Source organism: Camelus ferus, chromosome 6 (assembly GCF_009834535.1).
Source record: "Camelus ferus isolate YT-003-E chromosome 6, BCGSAC_Cfer_1.0, whole genome shotgun sequence".
NCBI classification, from domain to species: Eukaryota; Metazoa; Chordata; class Mammalia; order Artiodactyla; family Camelidae; genus Camelus; species Camelus ferus.
In genome coordinates, this window is record NC_045701.1 from 53,811,906 (window position 1) to 53,837,748 (window position 25,843).

The following is a 25,843-nucleotide window of genomic DNA, read 5'->3' on the forward strand; positions in this document are numbered from 1 at the left end:
CTTTTTCAAATTGAAGTATAGTCAGTTTGCAATATTGCTTCAATTTCTGGTGTACAGCATAATAGTTCAGTTATACGTATACATATATATATTTGTATGTGTATGAGAAGACATGGGAGCGATGGCATCCACTCCCTATATACATTAAAACACATTTTCTAATTCATTTTTGCCATCAGTGAAGACTCACTCAACGCCTGCCGTGAGCTTTGGTGCCACCCATGGTTTTTATTAGTTTGATTTGTTGTTTTTAATAAATGCTAGTGTCATCTTCAAAAAACTTTTTTCATGAAAAATTTTTTAAACGAAAATACTTTTTCATTATAGGTTACTACAAGATATTGAATATAGTATCCTGTGCTATACAGTACTATGTTGTTTATCTATGTTATATACAGTAGTTAGGGATAAACTGGGAATTCTTATATTTTGAAGGATTTAAAGTTTTCCTCTTTATCTCTGGTACAAGGGTAAGAAAAATTCACATACTCACCTTCAGAAAATCAGGCACTTTTAAATCACCATGCCTAATTTACTTTCTTAAAATCCTCTTTAAGCAAAATATTGTCCCCCATTATATATAAAGATGCTGAGGTACCAAGAAATTAAGTGACTTGCCACAAAGCTAGTCAGTGGCAGAGTCCAACAATTCTGATTTGTAGATGGGTTGAAAATAACTTCAAGCTAAATATGAAAGGATATAGTCCTGATCAAGATCTAAGATCCTAAGACATTTCTGTGAAAATCTATTCCCTACTAAAATACAGAGAAAAGCAAATACTTTCTAGGAAAATGTACTTCTTAGTCATGTTATAAATGCCATTTCAAAAATTTATGAAAAGCCAGTTTTTATCTTACTTACCTGCCAGGATACATTACTAACATTTAACATAAGACTGAGATGTAATTAACATAACAAACATGAATAGTATCTTCAGTTGCAAACAAAACATAAAACCAACGTACAAACTCGGCTTTTTAAATAAAAGGACTTTTCATAAATTAAAAAAATCTTTTGCAAGATTTTAACAATGATTTACTTTTCTAATTCTGTCTGATCCACGTCAGTATTTTAACTTACTGTTTAACTTAATGTTTCAAAACCACATTTTTGTCAAAATAATTTTGAGCAACATATGCTTAAAACATTAACATTACAAGACCAAGATATTAAGAGAATAATGTTAAGCCAACAAAACTTCATTCCCCCCTAAATCATCCAAATGCTGTCTTAAAGTAAAACATTTTAACATTGGTGAACATCTCATTATCAGACTATATACATCATTTACAAGTGTTCACACCACTTATAATTAACACTAAGCAAAATAACACAATGGGAATATTTCTAAAGAACTAGTAATTTCTATGCTCTAAATACAACTGAATGCTATAAACACAACTGAATGCTACAAGCCAGGAATGTAACTACACGGAGAAATAAAACTACAATTACTGTACCTTGGGAACGCTTTCGTTTAAGACCTGCTGCATCTGTACTCTCCTTAAATCCTCTCCATTTGAACAGAGAAGGGAGGGAGAAGGGAGGGAGGTGGTAGACAACTAAGAAAGCAAAAACACTGAGCTTCAAAGTAAATTTTAAATGAGGTCTGCCATTTTGCCTTTTTGCTACATTAACTTAAAAAAAATGAGTTGTATTTGACAAACATTATTCTAAATGCTTATTTCTATAATTTCTAATTAAAAATCAGTGAAGCAAAATAGTTTAATAATGTTCATCAAATATATGCTCTACTTCTACTGAAAGTAAAAAGGCAAATGATACCTAAATGAATCAGTTAAAGACAACTATGTGATCACCATTTTTAATGCCTTTGTATAGATAGGATTAAAAAAATCGAATGTGGCATTTTTGTATGCTTAAGAAATACTAAGGTTATTTACTCTCATCAAATTTGTGACTATGACACAGCCAACATCTGATGTGCAAACTGAAAATGCAGTAACATTTAAAATACCTAATGCAGCCTTCCTGATACCACAGTATACATTCCGCTAGATGCTTTCCCTCTATTACACTGAAGTGTAATAGAGTCTTGCCACAGAAACAAAACATTCTTTTCACAGCTCTGTTCAAGTTGTTAAAATACTTTTAAAAAATGAAACTTCCCCCTCAAAATTACTTTGAACTGATTTATCAGTGATAAAATAATGAAAGATTTATTAGTGATAGAATGACAAAAAAAAGTCATTAGTAAAAAATGTATGCTGTGACATCCTGAAAGCATAACACAGAGTAAAGCCAGACATAGACTTGTTATTTGGCAAATGTAGATAACCTTAAAGACAACATTTTCCCTCTCAAATATTGCTAGTTATGTATCAATAAATTTCTTTACATTTTAAATAAGCAATTATTTAAAAAATTCACTTAAAATTGAATCTTATAAATCAGTTTCTTAACAATTCAGTTAATGAATCACAGAATTTTATAATTTGGTTCAAATTTATATTTTAATACATTTGATTTTCATCCTCACTCCCTTCTACATTAATGTGACATTCAAAGGTTCAATACCTAATTCTTGTACAGTACTACAAATATTTTTTAAAAACCTGTTGTATATATAGATAAAGTATATTTAAAGATATGTGATAATGATAACTGAGAAATGCTTACAAGACACGTAATACCTTTAAATGTAATTAGTTAATTATAAAAAAGTACTGACAAGGATTAAAAGCTGGGCTATAACATCAGGATTATAAAAACAGTTCATTGTCATAGAGGTGTGGAAAGTGACAACCGAAGCAATTTTCTTCACTGAACATATTCCTTCTTTCATGTGCCTTCTGGTCAGTTACTGAGGAGTAGAGAGGTACCATTTGCAGGAAACATTTTTTAACCAAAAAATTATTAGGAAAAAGCTAACATATCCAAGTAGATCAAATCTGGCATAAATTTGAGACTTTACTATTCAAGCAAAACCTCGATTTTATAAATCTACTAGTAAAACTAACATATAACAATTCCATGTTTATTAAAAGAACTAATGAGAAACATATGGACTATCTGATTACACTTTACAATTACATAAACACTTTCTAAAAACTAGTCAAGACACAAAAAGTAAAAACTTTTTTCCTGAAGGAATAGTATAATTTAAGGACTAACAAAAAGACAAATACAATATACTAAAATCAGATAAACATTTATTTAAAACATTTTCACAAAATTAAATAGACATGGTTCTTTACCTTCTTCTCAAATTTAATTCTTATTTTTACTTGAAAATCATTTGCTTTGTTATAACATTCTGTAGCAGAGAGGTTAATTTTTTTTCAACCCAAAGCAAAGAATTAGGGGAACCACCATTAGTTTGTACAGTGGGGACAAAAAGGGTTCACCATCATTCCAAACAAAGGTCACTAAAAGAAAGTTTAGCTAAGAATTCTTATATAGTGTTAGCAAAAGTATGCATAAATGCAAAATACAACTGAAAATGCTAACACAATAAAAATTTTCATTATGTTTTAAGGTCTTACACAGAAATGAAAAAGATTAAAAGTACTAAAACAGTGTTTTCAATAAACGTCCTTACTAGAATTCATCTCTTAAAGAAATGTTCTTCATTATATAATTCCTAAAGCATCAAAAAAGGGGGTTGCTGATGATATACTAATCTGTAGAACAGAACAACTCTATAGCTGTTCCCTTTATAAAAGCTGGCAACCTGGATAATCTCAATTTCAGGGGAAGCAGGCTTGCCCAACTATGAGAAAACACCTGTAAATCTTTTTGGGCTTCAGAGAAATTAAATAAATTTATAAAAATTAATAACTAAAAGCTAGAAGGTAGGAATCCTCTCAGTCACCAAAGAGAGTAAAAGAAAAGCTGGTAAGAAAGGGTTAACATCCTCTTTCTCTTCATCACCTTTCTGACTTCTGAAATGATATATTCACAGTTTGGGATATCTTTATTCAGGAGTAGTGATAGAAATATACACTATATGCCAAATTGTTAAATGTTGTAAATCTTTAGAGATCCACCAACACTTGTGGTGTCATAGCACCCCAAATTAACTTGAACAGTTAAGTCCTTTTTTACTTTCAGCCTGTAACTTTATATTGAGTGTAACTCCTCTGTAGTTGGATCTTGCATTCCTAACAAATCTGTCAATTTCTGCCTTTTAATAGGAGTGTTAGTTCACTTGTATTTACTATAGTTTTTGATATGCATGAATTTAGGTCTACCATTTCCCATTTATTTTCTTTGTTCCATCTGTATTCTTACTTCTCTTTTTGTTCTTTCTTTTGGATTTATTTTTATTATTATTATTATTATTTACCATTTTAATTCCTCTACTGGCCTTAAGAAAAAACAAAACAACTTTTTATTGTGGAATAATTTTCAACCTACAGAAAAGTGCAAAAATAGTAGAGAGTTATTATATACATATATATATATATATGTGTGTGTGTGTGGATATATATCTCCTTCATCCAGCTTCTCCTAATGTTAGCATAACTATAGTACAATTATCAAAAGTAAGAAATTAACACTGGTACAATACTATTGACTAAAATACTGACTATATTCAGATTTCTCCAGTTTTTCTATTAATGTTCTCTTCTGTTCTAGGATCCAATCCAGGGTGCCAAGTTGAATTCTGTTGTCATGTTTCCTTAGTTTCCCCTAAACTATGGCAAATTCCTCAGTCCTTCCTTGTCTTTCAGACCTTGACACAAATTTTTTTTTTATCTTTACTGAGGTACAACTGACAAAATTATAAGATAGTTAAAGTGTACACTGTGGTGATCTGATATACACTGTGAAAGGATTCCCCCATCTAGTTAATTATGACTTGGACACTTTTGAAGAATACTGGTCAGCCCATTTTATAGAATGTCCCTCAATTTGAGTCTGTCTGATGTCTTCTCATAATTGGATTGAGGTTATGCATTTTTTGACCAGAGGGAGGTGCAGGACTAACCCATTTGGTTCAACCATTTTTTACTCATTACTGCTTGGATAGAAAAATTATAAAATAAGTGAGGTACTACTCTAGTACTAAACTTAGGTATTTATAAAATTACTTATTTGAAGGCCTGATTTTATTTGTATGATTTCTCCCCAGTGAACTTCTAGGCTTTCATTTGTTAGGGTGCTAGATAAGTGCTTCCTAGCCTAGGAGGTGGGGTGGGAAGAGAATCATTTTTTAATTCTCAGAGAAGATGAAAGCAAAATAATAAAAATGATTATATTTTGGGGGATTACCTTTCCATGATAAAAAGAGTTATGCTGAACTTTGATCAATCTTTTTAATCCAATACTTACTTTAAGATTAGTAGGAAAATTAACACAGAGAAAATAATAAATATATCCAGTGTATTTGTGGCTACAGTTACCCTAATCAAGACAAGATAAGGTCAGAAGGAATTTGTATTTTATTTTACTGACCTTCAAGGCAAGAACTCTGTTTAGTTTCTTAGGAATTCCCCAGAGCACTTATAAAGAGTTTTCTTTTTTTCAAAATTAATTAATTAAATTTATTTATTTTATTGAAGTATAGTAAGTTACAATGTGTCAATTTCTGATGTACAGCATAATGTCGCAGTCATGCATGCGTGTGTATATATATATATACACACACACACACACAGTCGTTTTCATTTTCTTTTCATTAAGGTTATTATAAAATTTGAATATAGTTCTCTGCGCCATACAGAAGAAATTTGTTTTTTATCTATTTTTACATATATTAGTTAACATTTGCAAATCTCAAACTCCCAAATTTATCTCTTCCCACCCCCTTTCCCTGGTAACAATAAGACTGTTTACTATGTCTGCAAGTCTTTCTTTTGTAGTCTGCTTCTTTTAGCATTTTTTAAAAAAGAGTTCTTAAATATATTTCAAAATGTTTTAAATTATTAAATGGGATTTTTCCAGAAAGCCTCATTTAAGTAACTCCACTGCACTGTGATTGCCAACTTTATTTTACATCCCTTTTCAGAATGTATAATGTGCACTGTCTACTGTGTCATCTTGCACTTAACTGTTGGTAACTTCTCATCTGTCAGCTTTGTCATCCCTAATAGTTTTAAAACTCTGAGGATCAAAACTCTGCTTCTTTCACAAAAGTGCCTAGCAATAGTACTATCTGCACAAGCAAGCATTCCAAGTCTTCTAGCAATGTGAAAAATCAAGCCTTTATCCTATATACATGAGAAAATTTAGGTGGAAAAGCTATTCCTCCCCTTCAAATTAACAAAATATGAAACTTCAGAAGCTTGGAGGTAAGAAGCAAAATAATCAAAAGATTATAGTATTTTTTATCTTTGTATTGTAAATTTGAGTTATTTTTCCAACAATGGTGGCTTTTTGGACAGCAAATGTTCTTTCCTTAAGACCTGTGATAATTTTCAAGTATAGTACAGAATTTCTCATCATCTTTAAAGTCAAAAGTCCCATTTTTACACATAAATGTATGTTTTACATAATACTGAATGACAAATAAAATGGCTGGAAATTCATGCAACAGTATCAACACTGAATCAAACTTACCATCTTTGTCAATAATAAAACATGCTGATGCTCCACCTATCTATCACAGTATATTTAAAAACTTAAATTTTTTTCTAATGAACCTCAAAGATGATCATTTTGAAAGATCACAATACAAAAGTGTTCTTTTCTATAAAAGTATTAAACATTTTCTATTATTACTAAGTAGAATTCTATCATTCAATGTATATTTTTAAAGCTGGAAAAAAATATTACTATAATATCCTAGATTGAAACTCTAGAATTGACATAGACTCAAAGATGTATTGAAAAAATCTATTCATACAAATAAACCATGTTCTTTTATCAGAGTTATTTTACTAACTGGCTTATAAAATTAGGGTGCTTTTAAGAAAACTGAAGTATGCTGCTCCATTTAACATTTTAGTAGGGAATGAAAATAAAAAGGACACATGAAATTCAAACTTTTATTGTAATAGAAGATTCCAACTAGACGGGATCTAGAGATAAAACAGCTGATGACTAACTCCCACAGGATGAATCAGCAAGTGGAAAAGAAATGTTTTGAACACAGTATGAGAAAGGGGGACAATCTACTTATATTTTTATTTTTCACGTTCATCCCTTTCCTCCTTCAAGCTCTTGGGTTATTTTTCATGCAAATAGTAAAGAATTTGGGTGGATAAACTGGGACTGTTAAAGTGAACTGCCATTTTTGATGCAAGACATTAAGGAGAATTAATAGAAAGGAAAAATTCCAGAATTCAGCCTCCTCCAGTAGCCATAAAATCATGAAAAAAATCCAATCTCTCAAATACCATCAAATAGGCTTTTGTAACTATTTTGGTGGTGGTGATGAGAGGTTACAAAATACTTCAGGCACTAGTAAAAGATCATATACATACAAAATCTGCTATTTGTGCTTTAACCAAAGTATTATCTTTGTTTTTTGCGGGGGAGGGTCATTAGGTTTATTTATTTATCTATTTTTTTTTAATGGAGGTACTAGGGACTAAGCCCAGGACCTCGTGCATACTAAGCATTGCACTCTACCACTGTACTATACCCCCCCCACCAAAGTATTATCTTTATGACAATCTGCAGGAATGTAGATACTGCTCTGCTCTGTCCATAACGAACTGCTCTTTACATATTGGTATGTAAGAACCCTGAGCTTGTATTTTACAGTGAAATAAGACCATATCTTACTCTACAGATTAGGAGAATGAGATATTTAAAATTCCTGGAGAATAGTATCTGGTACATAACAGACAACTATTATTACATATATTTGTTAGACTGAACAACTACTATTTATGCAGAAGTCACATCTTTCCTCAGTTATGTAGACTTTTAAAGATATAAAAGATAATTTTAACTAGGTATAAGCTAAACTGTACAGTTTCCCTGCTTGTGGGGTATGTGTAAGTGTTGAGAGAGAGAGAAAAGAGTAAAGAATAGAAGAGAGAAAAGACTTGGAATGTTACTAACAATAAGAAAAAATAAGCCAATTTAAAACTTATTTTTCTGCCATTATATAAACAATTGCTTCCAACTACATAGTTCACTTTTTCCAAACTGCACTGTGAATTACTTGATCAGTACTGAGTTTTTCTGCTTTAGAGATGTTTTACAAGGGGAAGGAGAAAATCACTTAATTCATAGTTTAATTCAACTAGATTAAGTAGGGCTTGCCAAGAAACTTCCCAAACAAAGGCAAACAGGGGTGAAGAAACACTTACAGGGAAAAAAAAAAAATTAAAGAAATCTACAAATTCTAATCTACCTGTACTGTTATACTCACCAGAATAGTTGATCCCACTGCCTGCAGTAAATGGAACAATAGAAGTATTTTTAACTTTACCACATATTTTGAGTTTTACTCAAGATCACACACATAATGAAACACGGCAATCTTGGCTAATATGCAAATATTTGAAACTATTGTAAACATATCCAAATGCTGAATAAGGAAATATAAGGAGGAGATTGTTTCAAATTAAAGGCTGATATGCTTAATATGGAGACAGCTAATAGGCCCTTACACAAAGGAAATTAATTTTTTAAACTTCACAAAAAGAACCAACATTAAAATATTAACAAAACTGCTCTTTTGATTTAATGACAAGGGATATTTTGTAAGTTCATTTCTCTTTGATAACTAAAATAAGCTACTAAAAAGGACTAATTCAGAGAACACATTATAACAATTTGTACACTTACAGTAAATCATTTTAGCGTCATGCCAATGAACATACACATTCAGTAAAATAAAAACTGAAATAGTTCAGAAATTCAAAGCAGTTTTAAATTCTAAAATAATAATTAAATATTTGAAATAATCAGAAATTTCGTAAATTCTAACACTTCTGAATTACTATGTCAAACTTAGGATCTACTCTAAACTTTATCAACAACTTACTTGGTTTACAAAACATTAAGTGTATTCATTGGTCTTACCATCTTTTCCATCTATGGGTTTTGACACTTCAATATCAAAATTTTCCTGCATCTGCTGACCTCTAAAACAGCTAAGATGTTCCTGTTCAATTTTATTACTTTCTTCTTCTTCTAGAGGCTGCCAAGTACCATCAATAAACCATTGTCCACGCATTACTGGTATTTTATCGGCCTCTGAAAAGAGAAATCACAGAATTAAACATTTTAGGATCCAACCTCCAAGGAAGTGACACAGTAACTACAATTCTGTATTTTGCTGCTGCTGTGGCAAAAACGGACTTTTGTGACCCAATAGAATCATTTAAAGTTCTACATTTCAGGTTTCAAGCCACAGGGTATAACTTTTTTAGCATATAATTTTACTTGTATTAAATATTACACATAAAAGTTGCTTTGGCATTAAAAAGACCAGTTATCTATAGAACGGAGGCCCCATATAACCAAAATTAGTAGGTCAATGGGTTGACAAATTTCATGCAAAACTCTGGTGATAGTTCCAACATCTTAGAAAACATTGATATCAATTTCCAGAAGTAGTTTAGAAATAGTGTGTATCATAGTAGCGTGGTACACTTTTTAGGGCTGCCTTGGAGGTCAAGGGTTCCCAGTGAGTATACAAAAATAAATAAAACCTTTAATTACAATAAATTCCTTACCCATTTTAGGAAAAAGTTGAGAAAAAATTTTGTGAACAATTGAACATTTCTTTTATTAAACACTCTCCCATAGGCCTAAAATTTTTAGTTGCTATTTATTTATTTAAAATAAACTATCAGCTAAGCTATCTCCAATCTTTTAAAATTAAAAAAAGGAAAGATAAAATGGAAACAACAAAACCCTAAAAATAAAAAGCAAAATGAAAAAAAATGAAGCTAATTATGTAGAGTTGGTGGTTTAGTCACATTTCGAGAAATTACTTCAAGGAGATCCCAAACACAGCAATTTGTATATACATTTTAGGATATATCCTATGGACAAAAAGAACTGTAAACATATCTTAAACCTTTTGCAGTAGCTACACTGTTATAATTGTTAATAACTGTAATAGTATTGGTATTGTTAGTTTCAAACTGTAGACTAAAATGAATATATTAGTTTTGTTAATATAATTAGAAGCCAAGATTTTTAACACAAGTACTAAATGATACAAACATAAAAATCAAAGAAATAAAAACTGTACTTTAAATTTCAACTGGAAACAATCAGCATGAACTAATGGTATATTTTTTCCTTAAAAAAAAAATTCTAAGCTTTGTCTACTGAAAATGTCCAGAAATAAAGACCAATCCAGTATAAGTAATCACTCCCGATATAAAGATCGTGATCTCTAGATACTATTTCCCACTAAAAGAAACCAAGAGTCCTGAAAGAAAGGGCTAATTTCAGGTTTGAAATAAGAAATTTACTAGGTGATCCTGAAACATCTTGTATCAGACTTGTTCTGTGATTTATTAAAAATCTCCTGTTGTGTGTTTCTATTTCTTCTTGCATTACCACATATTCTGCTACAGCAATTCTGCTATAGCCAGGTCTTTGCAATATTATTTGGTGCACAGATACTCAAAAACACAAATTCATTGTGAATTATGGCTTTTAACATTATAAAGCATATTCTGTTTATTGCATGATTTTTTTGCCTCACTCTATCAAGATCACAACCCCCTGCTTTCCTATTGTTTCCATTTGCCTGTGATGTTTTTACACATCCCTTTATTTTTAACCCTTTTCACTGTTTTAGATGTCTTTTAACACAGCACAGAATTGGATTTTGCTTTATAAATCCATCTGAAAATATTTTTCTTTAAATAGGTGAGTTAAACCCATCTATGCTTATTGATATAGCTGATATGTTTGAACTCTATTTTTCTATAATTACCACTTTTATTATTTATACTTTCTTTCTCTAGTTGGTATTTTTGTTTTTAAAAAATTATCTTTTGGTATTTAGGAATATTTGCATTTTTGGTACCACTGGTTACTTTCATACATGTATGCGGGTGCACATATGTATTTGAGTGTCCTTAATCTTTTTTGTTTAATTAACCTTTTACTACCTAGTCTGTCCCTTTTAAGTGGTATCCAAAACTCCCATTTATTACTTATACAATAAAGAATGATCTTATAATATTTTCCCTTTTCTCTCTTCACCCAGTTATTTTTAGTTTTATTCTTCCTACTTTGTCAGAATGTGTAACAATTACTGTTTTGGTCTTGGATCCACAATATATTAAATTCTAAGTATTTCCTAAATTCTTTCATGTTCAAAACTGTTTATCTACAGCCCTTGAAGGACAGGTTGGCTAGCCTGAACTTTGTTTCTCCGAGTTTTAAAATATGCTGCTCTACTGTAGTCTTACCCTGTATATTGTTCTTGAGAAGTCTGATATAAGCCTAATTTTTTTTTATATTAGTAACGTGATCTTTTTTCTACCAGGAGGCCCAGAAAAAAAAAATTTAAAAATCTTATAGTTTTGCTAGTCTTTAAAATCTAATAGTTTATGACTCAGAGTTCATTGCTCTAGATCAATCTGTCAAGGTGGGTTCTTTTAATATGTAGATTTCAGGTTTTCTCTTACTTCTGAAAAGTTTCCTTGGATTATAGTTTTAATAGTTTTGTTCCACTGATTTTCTTCTTCAGAGACTCCAATTATAACTATGTTGGGTTTTCCTTTGCCTGTATTGCATTTCTTAAATTAATTTTATTTTTAGGGTTTTTTTGGGGGGGGTAATTAGGTTTATTAGTTTATTTTTAACTGGAGATGCTGGGGATTGAACCCAGGACCTTATGCATGCTAAGCACACACTCTACCACTGAGCTATACTGTTCCCTGTGGTATTGCATTTCAACTATCTTGTTTTTCGTCTGGTTGTTTTCCTTTCTTTAATCAATGCCTTTTACATCAATATTCCTTTCATCAATGTCCTATTACTATATCCACAAGTTTGTTGGAGGATATTTTATTTCGTTAGAGTTTTACAGTTTCTCTTTGTTTTGTGTTTGTTTGGGGGGGGGATTTTAATCAGTGGAAATGCATTGATTCACATTTTCTGTATTCCTCTTAAAGTAGCTATATATGGCATTTGAGTTATTTCTATTCCTGAGCATTGTATGGATGGTTCTTAGTTCCAGAGTGCTTGCTGCTGATTAGTAAGCGCAGCTCCTTTAATGGATGATGATGTGGTGATGGTAGGGATGGTAGCTGGGGGTGAAGACTGGGTTGGTGTGCCTTTTCTTTCATTTCTCCAGGACTCTCAATTTTCTCTTTACTTCATTCTTTCCTCTCACTGCCATGGCTCTAAGGGCACCATCCTTTCTCTTTCTCCTCTCCCACCAGCAATGTTTCTCTGATGCTGCTACTTCTAGTCCCTCTCACTTTCACACACCTTCCCCACAGTTAGTGCTATGAATTACTAAGTTCCAGGACTGTGTTCATATTTTGCCAGTTTTGTGGGGGACATTTTCTTTTGAGGGTGGTTCTATGCTTCATTTTAACTTCTGATTTCCTCTCTTTTTTCACTGTCTCTTCAGCCTCTCCTTGTCCTAGTCTCCAGATTCAGAGGTTTATAGCAATAACAGGAGCAGTTGTAATTTGCTATTTCTTTACTTACAGGTAACTGAAAATTCAAGGTATTGTCTATCTTGTAGTAATGCTGAAGTGAGTTATATATGGTTTACGTATTACGTGCGCCTATGGCTTTTTGGGAGACTGTGTGGAGAGATTTAGATTTGGACAGTTCCTACTTTCCTCCAGATCCAAAAGCTCATTTCATTAATCTTAATAAAAATCTTCCAAGGTAGCTAAAATTTCCTCAGTTTTACAAATGAGTAAGCTAAGTTTTAATGAACCTAAATAATTTTCCCAGAAGAACACAGCTAAATATTATGAAAACCAAGATTCCAACCAAAATTTAACTCCAAAGTTCATTCAAACTCTTTCTACTAATACAATGCAACCTATATTTCAAATAGGAAAAGTCCCTTTTTAGCCTTCTCCCCAAGAAATGCAGGCTATTTAGTTGTGTTGATAATTTAAGAATAAATAAGTTGGGCTATTTCATATTGCCAGTCTATTATGAGACTTACAAACCAGAGCCAACCATGCCTTGCTCATAAAAACAACGCAAGTAAAAAGCAGAGTTAAAGAGAGTAAAACAAGTTTACAGCACAAATCCAGACTCCCAAATCATTTCCATTCTTGAACCTAATAAAACTAAGCATGTATTCTTTGGATAAATGGTTTGCAAGTTTTACCTAAGCTTTAAATTCCAGCAGTATGCTGTCAAATACTATATCTTTCTGGTTCAGGCCTCTGTCTTGAACTCCAGACCCAAATATTTAACTGCCAACCAATCATCCCCTAGTAGGCAGATCAACAGTTACCAGAATCACAAATAATCATGGAACACATTGGGTTCCTGGAAGAAACAAAACACAAGACTTGTTACTCCACCTGTGTTCCCTATCTTGGTGGATGTTGTGCTGACAGTATTCAGCTGTTCACTCCAGACAGAAATCTGGGAGTCATCCAAGATGTTGCCTCCTTACATGCATCTTACAACTATACCTAGACACACACTAAGTACTATTTATTGTATCTCCTAAATTATCCTCAAAGTCATCCCTTATTTATCAGGGTTTGGGCCTATGGTGCTAGTGGCATCTAGGCCAGAAACGTTGCTAAATATCCTACAGTGCACAAAACAGCCCCCCATCACCCCACCCCAACCCGCCCAGAAACAATGAGTTACCTGGCCCAAACTGTCAACAGTGGTGAGGCTGAGAAACTCTGGCTTAGCAGTACCTTTTAAAACCTAAAAACACTTCTATTTAGAGTAATACCAGAAATACACTTTATAGAAACTCTTCCAAAAATTTCTAAAGATACAGTACAAAGATGTTTAACTAGGCATTTTACAACAGAAAAAGGAATAGAAAGAAACAAACAAAGTGACCTACATTTCTACCAATAAATGACTGGATACATACATGATGCTTGGCACATAGTAGGTGTTAACATATTTATTAAATAAATTAAAATATGAATAAATGAATAATACATCCATAGTAAAATAATGTTCAGAAGACACAGAATAATGTCTAGAATAAAAATGACATCATAACACCATATGTATATATATTTGTACGTGTATATATATATATATATATGTATAAATAGTATGTCTTATAAAAATATACATGGTATATGTGTTGAAAATAAGCAGAAAAAAACACATGAAGCTATTATTAAAAGATATCTCTAGGAGGTGGGAATACAAGGAACTTTCCATTTCTATGTAACAAGTGTGTTTTATATTCAGTACGGTTAATCTTATGTATCAACTTGACTGGGCCACAGGGTACCCAGACACTTGGTCAAACATTCTGGGTGTTTCTGGGAGGGTGTTTTTGCATGAGATTAACATTTAAATCCATAGACAGAGTAAAGCAGATTGCCCTCCATATTCTAGGTGGGCCTCATCCGTCAGTTGTAGGCCTGAAAAGAACTTCAGACTGGAACATTAAGCTCTTCGTGCCCTGTAGCCTTTGAACAGAGACACTGGCTCTTCCTAGTTCTAACAGTGGCCTCTGCTGGCCTTCAGACTTGAACTTGGATATGTCCTCTGCAGATTTTGGACTTGCCAGCCTCCATACTGCATGAGCCAATTCCTAATAATCTCTCTTATTCTCAGGAGAATCCTAATACATTCAGCAAAAATAAAGATCACATATATTGGAAGACACTGCTGTGCCCATCCTATACCTGTTCTCCCCCTATTCCAATTTATTTAGGGCAGTGATATGCTTAATAAAAATAACTATTTCTAATCACCTTGGGCAGCTAAGTTTGGTCATGTGATTGAATCTGGATTAACAGGATACAGCAGAAATTACTGGTGGTACAGCTCTTTGGCCTTGCCCTCTTTCTTTTCTGCCACCCATGTCTTGAGCTCCAGCTCTCTTAGATCAAGTCACTTACAAAGAATGGAAACCTGCATAACAGAAGGAGCCTCTGCCCCTGATTACAGTGGAGTTGCCACATATGTTTGAACTCAGGATATCCACACTTCTTTTATGTGGAGAGAAACAGACCCTTTTGTATTTAAAGCCACTGTTATTTTAGCTTTTTAAAATCATATGCAGCAGAATCTTATGCTAATAGGGACTTACACAGATATAATTTAAAATGTCCCCTTACTCTGTTACAGAATGGAAATATCCGGATATATAACATAATAGACTACACAGACAGGGACTAGAGACAAACTTTTTACAGGACTGATGGATTAAATTAATATGTTGGAAATAGACTAACAAAGTATTATCTTTTCACTTATAACAACACTCATTGAGAGTTAATTTAAACTTAATATAAAGACTAGTACTTACCATTAAAAATACCTGTCAGAAAATAACTAGGTCATTAATCCTAATTATAACTCATAGGCAAATCACAATAAAAAGCATGACTTGACTGGAATCAAAAGAAAAATGGGTGGTTCTTGACTAGAAAACAGTTGCAAGGTCTACTGTCCATTATGAACACTTCCTTCATTTAAGCAAAACTCTGAGTGGATCTCTTTTATGTGGGTGGGGAAATTTGGTAAAAAAGATTTTTATGTATTAAAAAGCTATATTTACACTAGGAGGCAGAAGGAACAATGATAAGATTTCTAAAAGACTGTTTTCAAGGACTATTTCAACCCATATAGTACTTTGCAAAGCATGATATTTAAAGAGAGAAAGTCTTGACCCTTTCCCTCCAGCTTAGCTATGCCTTTACAGCTTTACCTACTTCAGGTCCAAAGCATGCCTAAAATTCACTGCTCGAGAAACTTACCAACCAAATCTGACCACACAAGACTTAAAGAGGAAGGAAGTCACAGAGTAAGGGGAAATCCGAATGACGGAGTATTGGCATTCAGAGGAAGATGAAATAAGCAAGGATTCGATAAAAGAAAAGCAGAAGACACACAAAAAAGGGGAAGTAGATATGAGACAAGGAGGATGGAAAAGTAAGAAGTAGAAGATTAAGAAAAATATTTGTCATTCATTCTTACGGTTTGTTGTAAACTTACTACCTAGTACTATATACTCTGACTATACTTCTCATAGAATCAATGCTATAAATGGTGGCTAGGGTCCCAGATCAGCCCCACGGAGACCCACCTAAACCATTACGTAGCTAACATATTGATGAATCAATTCTACCAAACCATCCTTTATAATGGAAGAGGAAGGGGTTTCTCTCCCTAGTTCCAGTGTGTTTACCTTATTGGATTCTTGCAGGGTACACATTTCATTTTTTCAGCAATGCCCAGGTACTAAGCAGTGGCACCTTCCCATGGGCAGCTTTGCCCAGCATCACTACCCTCCAGGCAGTTTCACAGTGGAATCTCACCTGCCAGGCACATCCCCTCAGGCAGCCTGTAGTGAGTTCTGAAGCTAGGCACCTTCCTGTGGAAGGCTTCTCCTAGCACTCCAGAGGGCAGATTTCCAGCAGTCCCTGTGGGGTAGCACCTCAGTGACCAAGGTCATTCTCTCCAAGGTCAGAATCTTAGCAATGAGAAGAAATGGCCTCTTCCTTGGGTGCTCTGTCTCAGTCCTAGGGGTGGTGGCTGTTACCTGCATTTGCTATTTCTATATTTTTCAGAGTTCTCTTTGTCCTGTGACTTCATTCCTCTGTTAGTAATTCTTTATATTTCCTCTGTTGCAGTTACTGTGTTTCTGTCTCCTGATTGGACTCTAACTGATACAACAAGATTTTCACAGAACAGGAAAACCAAATAGTCAATAAACCTATAACATGAAATATGCTCAGATTCATTTGTAATCAGAAAACAGGTGCATTCCTAGGTATATACCCTAGAGAAATTCTGGCACATTAGTACAAGGAGATGTATAGAAAAAATTTTATTACACTACTGTTTATAATAGCAAAAAATTACAAAAATCCTAAGTATCCAAAGAAGAAAACAAACTGTGGTATATTCACACAATTGAATACTATTATACATAGAGAAAATAAACAGCTAAAGTTATATGTGTCAGCCTGGACAAATCTCAAAAATCTAACCTGAATCAGAAAGCAAATTACAGAAGGATACAAATAAAATGGCACTATTTATATAAAGTTAAAACAAGCAAAAAAAAAAGCTAATGGGAATAATAATCTAAAAAATGCATGGGAATAAACAGTAAATTTAGGAGAGCAGTTACTTTTGGACTTGAAGAAAAGGGAATGGGAGAAGTTGCAGAAGAGACTTTGATTATATCTGTAATGTTTAATAAGCTAAGTAATAGGAGTACTGATTATTGGTTATGTTATCTAGACTTCTGTATATACTTGAGATATTTCATGATAAAAATCAATATTAAAAATAATAAACTAAGATTTCTCAGAATGCGGGTGAAAAAAACATTATATACAAAAATAATGTTTAATTGGTAAATGGAATGAAAGGTAGTAAACTAGTTCCTATACAACAAAATGCTACCTTCCATTCTAATATGTGAACACTTGCTTATTCACTGGACAGAACTACAATCTGGAGGAACAATGTAGGACAAAAGTAACTAAACAGCCATTATTCTAATCAGAATTTAGCTTGGCTACAAATGTTGTAACTGCAAAATCTGGTTAGTTGTTAGCAATCATACAAAATTCTGCATTATGAAAGAAATACCTATACCTCAAAACATATCTGGGATCACATCTGAAAGTAACAATTACACTAAGAATGCTAAATTATGTTTAGACAAGAGCTAGTGTCAATAATATTTATGACTCGCCAAATTTAAACCAATTTCACAGGGGTGAGAAACTCTGGACAATAAAATTATACCCTAAATTCTGTTTACTTATTTTGAATCAAGAAACAAAGCCATAAGGTTTTAAAAAACTGAATATATTTCTTATTTCTTCATTAATTTAAATGTAAAGTTAAATAAATGGTTTACTATCCTTAGATTAGTCAGCTAGGGCTACCATAACATAATAGCACATTTTGGGTTGTTAAACCAAGAGAACTTTTATTTTCTCACAGTTCTGAGGCTAGATGCCCAAGATCTAGGTGCTGGCAGGTTTGGTTTCTTCTGAGGCCTCTTCTCGGCTTGCAGATAGCCACCTTCTTTCTGTGGCCTCAAGTGGTCTTTTCTCTGTTCACGTGCATCCCTGGTGTTTCTTTGTATGCCCAAATTTCAGCTTATGAGGACACTAGTCAGACTGGATTAGTACTCATTCTAATGGCTTCATTTAACTTAAGCATTTCTTTGAAGGTCCCATCTCCAACCACTGTCATATTCTGTGGTGGTGGGCTTTAACATATGAGTTTGCGGGGGGACACAATTCAGTCTATAATAGTGTTCAAAAGTTTTTATTACATGACCCTTTCAGGAATTCACATGAGACTACCATCCTTTCCTCAAATTTTAATTTACAGAAGACAGTTTTTAGATGTTAGCAATCTTTCCATCTCAAAGTGAAGAACAGGCTTTACATTACAGGCCCTTTTGTCCTCATCTTTCCAAGGTTAATATTTTGATCGATAAAGCAACGCAGATTTTACATGCTTAGGGAAAAAGTTCTCTCCAGGTACTTGGCTAGTCAAAAAATGTTTGATACAATCTGCACAGATATGTGAGAGAATCCTAGCCAAAAATGGACTATATAACATTAAAACAGACTTTAAAATATTTAATGTTAATTTTAGCTTAGTGGAGATAATTAATTCAATATTGATTATGGCCATTCTATCATACTACAAGAATCAAAAGAATATGAATTAACATAGTTGGAGCTTTTAGAATCAGCAAAATGTCATTCAAACCTATCTACCTTCTCCCTATCTTCTCCTATATCCTATGTATTTTCCATGGTTTTAACCTTTGATTCTCAAACCTGGCCAATTATCAGAATCATTTGTGGAATTAAATTAAAAGATGGATTTTTCAGATTCCTTGCTACACACTTAATAAATCAGTCTCTGGAGATAGGGTCCAAAAGCATGTATTTTTAAAAAAGTTCTCCAGGTTATGATTGCAAAGCAAAATGCTCAAAATCACCATTAGTTCCAATCAGTTTAAATTAGTATCTCCAAAAATATTTTAAGCATATTCTCATACATAGATACCTATTTATAAATCATGCATATGTATTACTGTTCTAAAATGTTTTACACATTACAAAACATACAAAAATTGAAAATTTGAGAGGATTAAACACAAAGTAAATACAAATTCAAACATTTTCTTTGTAATACACCCAATAACATGCTTGCATACTCCATTTTAGATACCATTGGTTTAAATTCTGAGGATCTCTGCATCTTTAATTGCAGCACTGTTTTCTTGAGCTCCAGACCTATATACCCAAATGCTTAGTTGATGTTTCTACCTAGGTGTGAAATAGGCACCTTAAACACAATGTCATCCTATTATCTGGCTTCCTTCTGTCACCCCAAAGTGGACTTGGGTGGGAAACCTGTTCTTCTTCCACAATCCACCCAAGTTAAAAACATTAAGAGATAACCTGGACAACCCTACATCTTACTCATACTGCACTGATAGCATGCATTACACTTCCTTAATATCTTCCTCCACTAGAAAAAGGAACCCTGCTACACTGCTGGGAATGTAGTTTGGTGCAGCATTATGGAAAACAGTATGGAGATTCCTTAAAAAAATAAAAATAGACTTACCCTATGATCCAGCAATCCCACTCCTGGGCATATATCTAGAGGAAACTCTAATTCAAAAAGATACATGCACCCCAATGTTCATAACAGCACTATTTACAACAGCCAAGACATGAAAGCAACCTAAATGTCCTTCGACAGATGACTGAATAAAGATGTTTATACAATGGACTACTACTCAACCATAAAAAAAACAATAAAACAATGCTATCTGCAGCAACATGGTTGGACCTGGGGATTGTCATACTAAGTGAGGGGAGCCAGAAAGAGAAAGAAAAATACTGATGTTTATAATTGCCAAGATATGGCAGCAACCTAAGTGTCCATCAACAGATGAATGGGAAAGAAGATGTGGAGACCTGGAGAGTATCATGCTTATTGAAATAAATCAGATAGAGAAAGATAAATACTGTTATTGCTTATATGTGCAAACTAAAAAAATAAAACAAACAAATGAATAAAACAAAACAGAAACAGACTCCCAGATATAGAGAGCAAACCAGTGGTTGTCGGTGGGGAGAGGGATGGGAGGAGGGGCAAGACAGGGATAGATGATTAAGAGGTACAAACTACTATGTATAAAATAAATAAGGCACAAGCTCAGGGAATATAGGCATTATTTTACAGTACCTTTAAATGGAGTATTATCTACAGAAATATTGAATCACTATGTTGTACACCTGAAATTAGCAATATTGTAAATCAATTATACCTCAAATAAAAAAAAGTTTAAAAAAAAACCCACAAAAGAAATGAAACAAAAACCAATAGAATTAAAAATAAATAAATAAATCCACAATTATAGTTGGGGACTTCATCTTCCATCTCAATAACTGATAGAATGAGTAGACAGAAAAATCAATAAGGATATACAAATTTCAAACTGGAAGGACAGAGCAGAAATAAGTAGGTAAAAGGAAAACAGATAAAATAAGATACAAATGTGGATTTAAAGCTAGTTCCTCTAGAACTCTTTCAAATGCAACTTTGGATTGGCTGGACTGGTAGTTTTCTGAGTGTATGTGAAGACAACTCAAGATGTGGCAGCTTTGGGTGGGAAGGGATAAATTGGGAGTTCAAGGTTTGTAAATACTGACTGGTATATATAAAATAGATGAACAAGTTTATACTGTATAGCCCAGGGGACTATATTCAATATCTTGTAGTAGCTTATGGTGAAAAAGAGTATGAAAATGAATATATGTATGTTCCTGTATGACTGAAGCATTGTGCTGTACACCAGAAATTGACACAACATTGTAAACTGACTATACTTCAATTAAAAAAAAAAGACTTGATAGAAAGAAAAGAATGAAATATATCTCATGAATAACGTTTATACTGATTACTTGTTGTGATGGTAATATAATGTTAAATAAAATATTTAAATAAAAAAAAAGATGAGGCAGCTTTGAGCCATTTAAAGCAGAGGAATTAATGAACTAACAGGGTCATCAATGTGAGGTCTATAACCACCACCCTACTCCTTGCAATCAGAATTACCAGGGATACCTACTGAAGAGGCAGACCCCAGGCTCAGATCTCTTGAATCTAATTTCCAAGGATGAGATCTGAGAAGATGCATTTCTCTCAATCCTCCCAGTGACTGTTAGGCTAAATGAAATAGGTAAACTGCTAGTCTAAGACAAGGTGCCATTCCACAGGCAAGGGAATACAGCAGAGGGGAGTCAGAGGCTGAAGAGTATTCTGCCGTCCTCACTTCACCTGGAAAGGTATTCATATTGTTCAACCTCAGAGTCTACAGGAGGAACTAAGGTTCTGGCATTGTGATACTTCATTGTGAAGTGGGTTTAAGATGAGCGCAAAGATGTATATACAGAGAGAGAGAGTGGGGAGAGGAAGGGAGGGGGAATATGAGTGTATGTATGTGTTATGTGCATATATGGTCATTAAATTTAGGCTTAAGTACTTTTGGTAGAGCCACAGCCTTCCATCCTTCTTTTTCAAAAATAAAACAGGTCAACCACATGCTTTTCATTTCTAGAAGCTAGGCCTGACTTCTAGTTTAAGAGCTAATATACGAGCTAGACTTAAATACAATAGCTAACATGTACTGAACCAGGTACTGCGCTAGGCACTCTACATGTGTATTTCATCAGAATCTTCAATAATAACCCTATTATTATTATCCCTATTTACAAAGAAGAAGCTGGCTGCACAGAGATTGTAACTTGCCCAAAGTCATGCAGTTACAGGAAATCAAAGATCCAAATTAAGGGAATTTGACAACAAAGATCTGTCCTCTGAGCCCACTTGGGTTTTACTGTCAATGCTGGATAAAGAATGGTTGCTTCAGATCCCTAAGAGCAGATTCATATTTGAAGCTAGATCTTGTACCAGGTGCCAGAAACTAGCTGCCATCACTAGCACTGCTGCCTCAACTGCAGGTCACTTGAGAGGAATTCCTCAAAGTTTTCAAGCTGGGGTCTCCACTGTAAAAAGATTTATAGGCCACTTCTTTCTTGCCAACATGGCAGAAAATCCAGACTACTTACTGGCTCTGCCTCAAACGAAAACTGAGCAGTTATCTGGAAAGCTGTAAAGTCCTCCATTATATCAAAAATCCTGGGAGCTAGTAGAGATGTTTTAAGTGAGCTTTTTGGGGTGGAGTCAGCACACTGTACCTCTGGTGACAAGGTCTGTATCCCCCCCAAAAAGGAGATGCTTTAAGAATATAGAAGGCTTTTATGGAAAAGAATTCCTCCTTCCCACTGGCAGTAGCTTTGTAAGATAATGACTGGTGCATTCCTCTGCCATCCAAGCCAGGAAGACTCAAGACAGCACAGCTCCTTCTGGGGCCCAAAAGGCTAGGCAAAAATCAGTTACAATTTCTCACAAGAGGAGGCAACAGTTAATACAGGTTCAGGGGCTGTACCTAACAGAGTCAGTTATCAAGACAGCAAGCCAAGAAACCGCTTTGTCAGGAAAAAGACTATGAAATGAAACAGGAGAGTTGAAAGCCAAGAATGTCAAATGAGTTATAAATTTCAAAAGATAAAAGAGGCAGGAAAATGGAGAAATAAAAACAGCTAACTGATACGCCAGAATTTACTATTCATCATGGGATGTTTCAAGATCTTTAAATATCTTACTTATTACAACAGTCCTAGAAGGTAGATACTATTATTCACATTTACAGAAGAAGAAACATAGTTTAAACTGCCCAAAATGACACAAACAGTATATGGAAGAGCTGGGATTTGGACCCAGTTTACCTCCAGTGGTTACTGACATTCCATAAACACTATACAATGCTGCCTCTCTAGAAACACAAGTAAGAGCTGAAATGGAGGTGGCAGGGACAAAACTGATAACCTAAGGTCCACCCTTTATGTTGTGACCTACCATACACTTTGATGGGTTCTAGGTCCATCTATAAAGACAGAATCTTGGCAGGCAATCAGAATTCTAAACAATTCAATACAGTATTCTAGAATTAGGGTCATTCACTATATATGAGGTAGTTACACCCTTCTCCCAAACCAAAGAAGTGTATCATGTAGTTTACACAAAATAATGTAAGAGGATAAAGAGTAAGCAGGTTAAAGAACAAACTGCAACTATATCCAGAAAGATATTCTAAAATATAAAGTCCCAGTTTTTTCCTAGTGAGAAGCAAAGAGCAGACCCATTGGTAGTGGTGCTAATTTTAAACAAGAAGAGTTAAGAGTGGTCAGCTACACAATGAAAATGTAGAGCAAAGGCAAGTATCTGTTCATCAACATGACAGACACGTACTCCTGTCTCACTTAGTGCCATTCGTGGAGAAGGGCCCATTTCAGCAGCACAGAGCCAGCGTGGAAGGAGCGGTGTCTCTGCAAGGCCTGCGCAGCCACACTGTGCTTCCCTATGGGGAGTGGTCCTCATCAATCTTTTTTAAGTAGACTTTACTGCCAATGTCTTTGGAGTTACAGTAAAGATTTCATTTTTCCAAAGAATAAACAAACTTGGGGGCACTTAATGTTAATACATATTCAAGTTGTTAAAATGTATGTTTTCCTGAAGATCTGGGTGGGTGGATCAGGCAGAAACAGGATACCCTGGGCCTACCCAGAAGCAATTTTATAGAATGAGAAGAAAATACTATGTTCAGTCAATAAAATACTAACTAAAAGTGGATCATTTGTAGTAGGTAGTAAAACACAAGAAGGGATTGCATTTAACTACGTATATCAAGGCTCAGAAGTAATTCCAACTGTGCTTGCATCGCCTAAAGTTACTGAGCAGCACCTTCCATGGCCCATGATTTAGAATCTTATGTTTTAGCACAGTTCATCCAGCATCGATGTTCAGAATGAAGGTTCACTGAGAAATACCACAGGGAGAATCAGTACTATTAGAGAGTTTTCCATTCACATAGTTAAAATAATACTCTAGCAAATAAAAGCTTAACTCTCAACTATTTGGAAAAGTCATTCATTCAGATGGAATTTGTATTTCTCAAAGACTCCAGATATCTGAGGTCTTGGGGTACAGAAATACCATTAACAGTGTAATTTCGAAAGGCGAGCCATGCCCCCAACAGTCAGTCAACAGAATTTATTTGAATATACAAGTGCAGTAATAATAAAGATTATGTAGATACGGTTTGATGTAACCAGACACAGAACAAATACTAATGAGTATATCATTTACTCTTATATAATAGAAAAATCTGGCAAAATTAGAAAGTAGTACATAAAATAGAATTACTCTTATATCATCATATCAGTATTTCTACTGTTTTTTCTTAGTTCTCTGGCAGAGGCAATTTCTACTTTTTACCACTTTGAATTTCACTTGTCCCTAATCCAGCGGTATCAAAAAGTATCTGTATTATACTCTTCATCCAATTCATCCACTCTTTTGTCAGAGATTCAACAACTTTTGCAGGCACAATTCCCCTTTTCCAAGGCAAACTCAAAAAGGAATTGTAGGTTATATACAGTGGCTATAAAAATGTTTTCCCTGTTTTGCTTTTTAACTGGGCTTTTAGGAATGAACTGTGGCAAAAAGAAGAGACTGTATCTATACACTTTACCAGTGGTGAAGTTTTTCTTGATAACATGTACAGTTTAAATTTCATCATGCTCATGAAAAGATAAAGGTCTCAGATTTCCCAGCAATCAGGGATTCTAGAACTGTGTACCTCCCCATCTCTTCATCTTAAGATTCCTGTGAACACATTCCCCATCTCTCTCTCTCCTTTCTATGCCCCTACTCTCCTTACCAGGTGACCATAGTTCTCAGAGGGTCCCATGACCAGTGCAGTACATCTAGTTTTCCCTTGTTCTCCACAGAAAAGGATCAGCCCTAGGGTTTCAGAAATCAAAGATTTAAGCAAAGCAGAAATTATAAGGTGTGATGTGGAGATTAAAGACCCAAGAAATAAAATTTGGAAGAGGGAAGAATACAAAAAATATTTTTTAATGATAAAATAGTAAAGGAAGGAAGAAAAGAAGAGAGTGATGACAGATGGAGGGAAGAAGAACGTACCAATCTGAAAATTTATATAAATTAACTTGCACAACATCATTATTACATCTGAGCCATACACAAACAAGGTGGGTTAATAACTAATATTAGATCAGTTTTTAAACTAACAGTACAATGCAAAGGGAAAGAAAAGTCCTGAATGTCTTGTTCAGGTAGTGCCAAGTCCTGCCCTCCACACAAATACACTCACTAGTCATTTATATCTTTGTGCTGTTTTAGTAGGTCACTGAAAAATAGTCTAAAGCAGACCTGATCTGGAATGGAGCTCTCAGAGAATCTCTGTCACTGTTCGAAAACAGTAAAGTCAGAATTCCAATGCAGCCCACGGCTGCTTTCCAGGCTGGGCTAGTGGGAGATAAGGTAGTTAAAAAGGCTAAGAGATATAAGTCTCCAATACTTTTTTAGAGCCAGGCATCTCTATTCCTATAGTTCTGCTTTATTAGAGGCAGAAACTGATGAAGAAAGAGTGTCTTCTGCTAGCTTGAACTCCACTACTTTCCCATGATGCCCTGTACCTCATGAAGGATTATTAAGTATTTAGGTTATTAACCCTCGAATGAAACAGACCTAAGAGATGGCTACAGCTATGCCAAGTTAATAAATATCATGTAATTTAGGTACTTGCAGGAAAAGCCCTAATTTTTCTACCTTCTTATTGGGAGCAACATTTTCTCTTCAATATATCATGAAAACCACTTTCTAAAG

The 25,843-nt window shown here is 34.0% G+C and overlaps 1 protein-coding gene across 9 annotated transcripts in view; it reads right to left on the reverse strand.

The window, feature by feature from the left end:
* The window catches only part of DDHD1 (DDHD domain containing 1), a 70,668-nt gene that overhangs the window by 39,832 nt on the left and 4,993 nt on the right, over window positions 1-25,843 (reverse strand). For 3 of the 9 annotated variants that reach the window (XM_032482066.1, XM_032482064.1, XM_032482067.1), the window contains 3 exons: window positions 8,948-9,121; window positions 8,292-8,312; window positions 1,462-1,563 (listed from right to left, as the gene is read on the reverse strand). In XM_032482066.1, the coding sequence (XP_032337957.1) occupies window positions 1,462-1,563; window positions 8,292-8,312; window positions 8,948-9,121 (297 nt within the window). The remainder of the gene's footprint in view (window positions 1-1,461; window positions 1,564-8,291; window positions 8,313-8,947; window positions 9,122-25,843) is intronic. The other 6 variants (XM_032482068.1, XM_006185436.3, XM_014559931.2 and 3 more) reach the window with 3 other exon arrangements.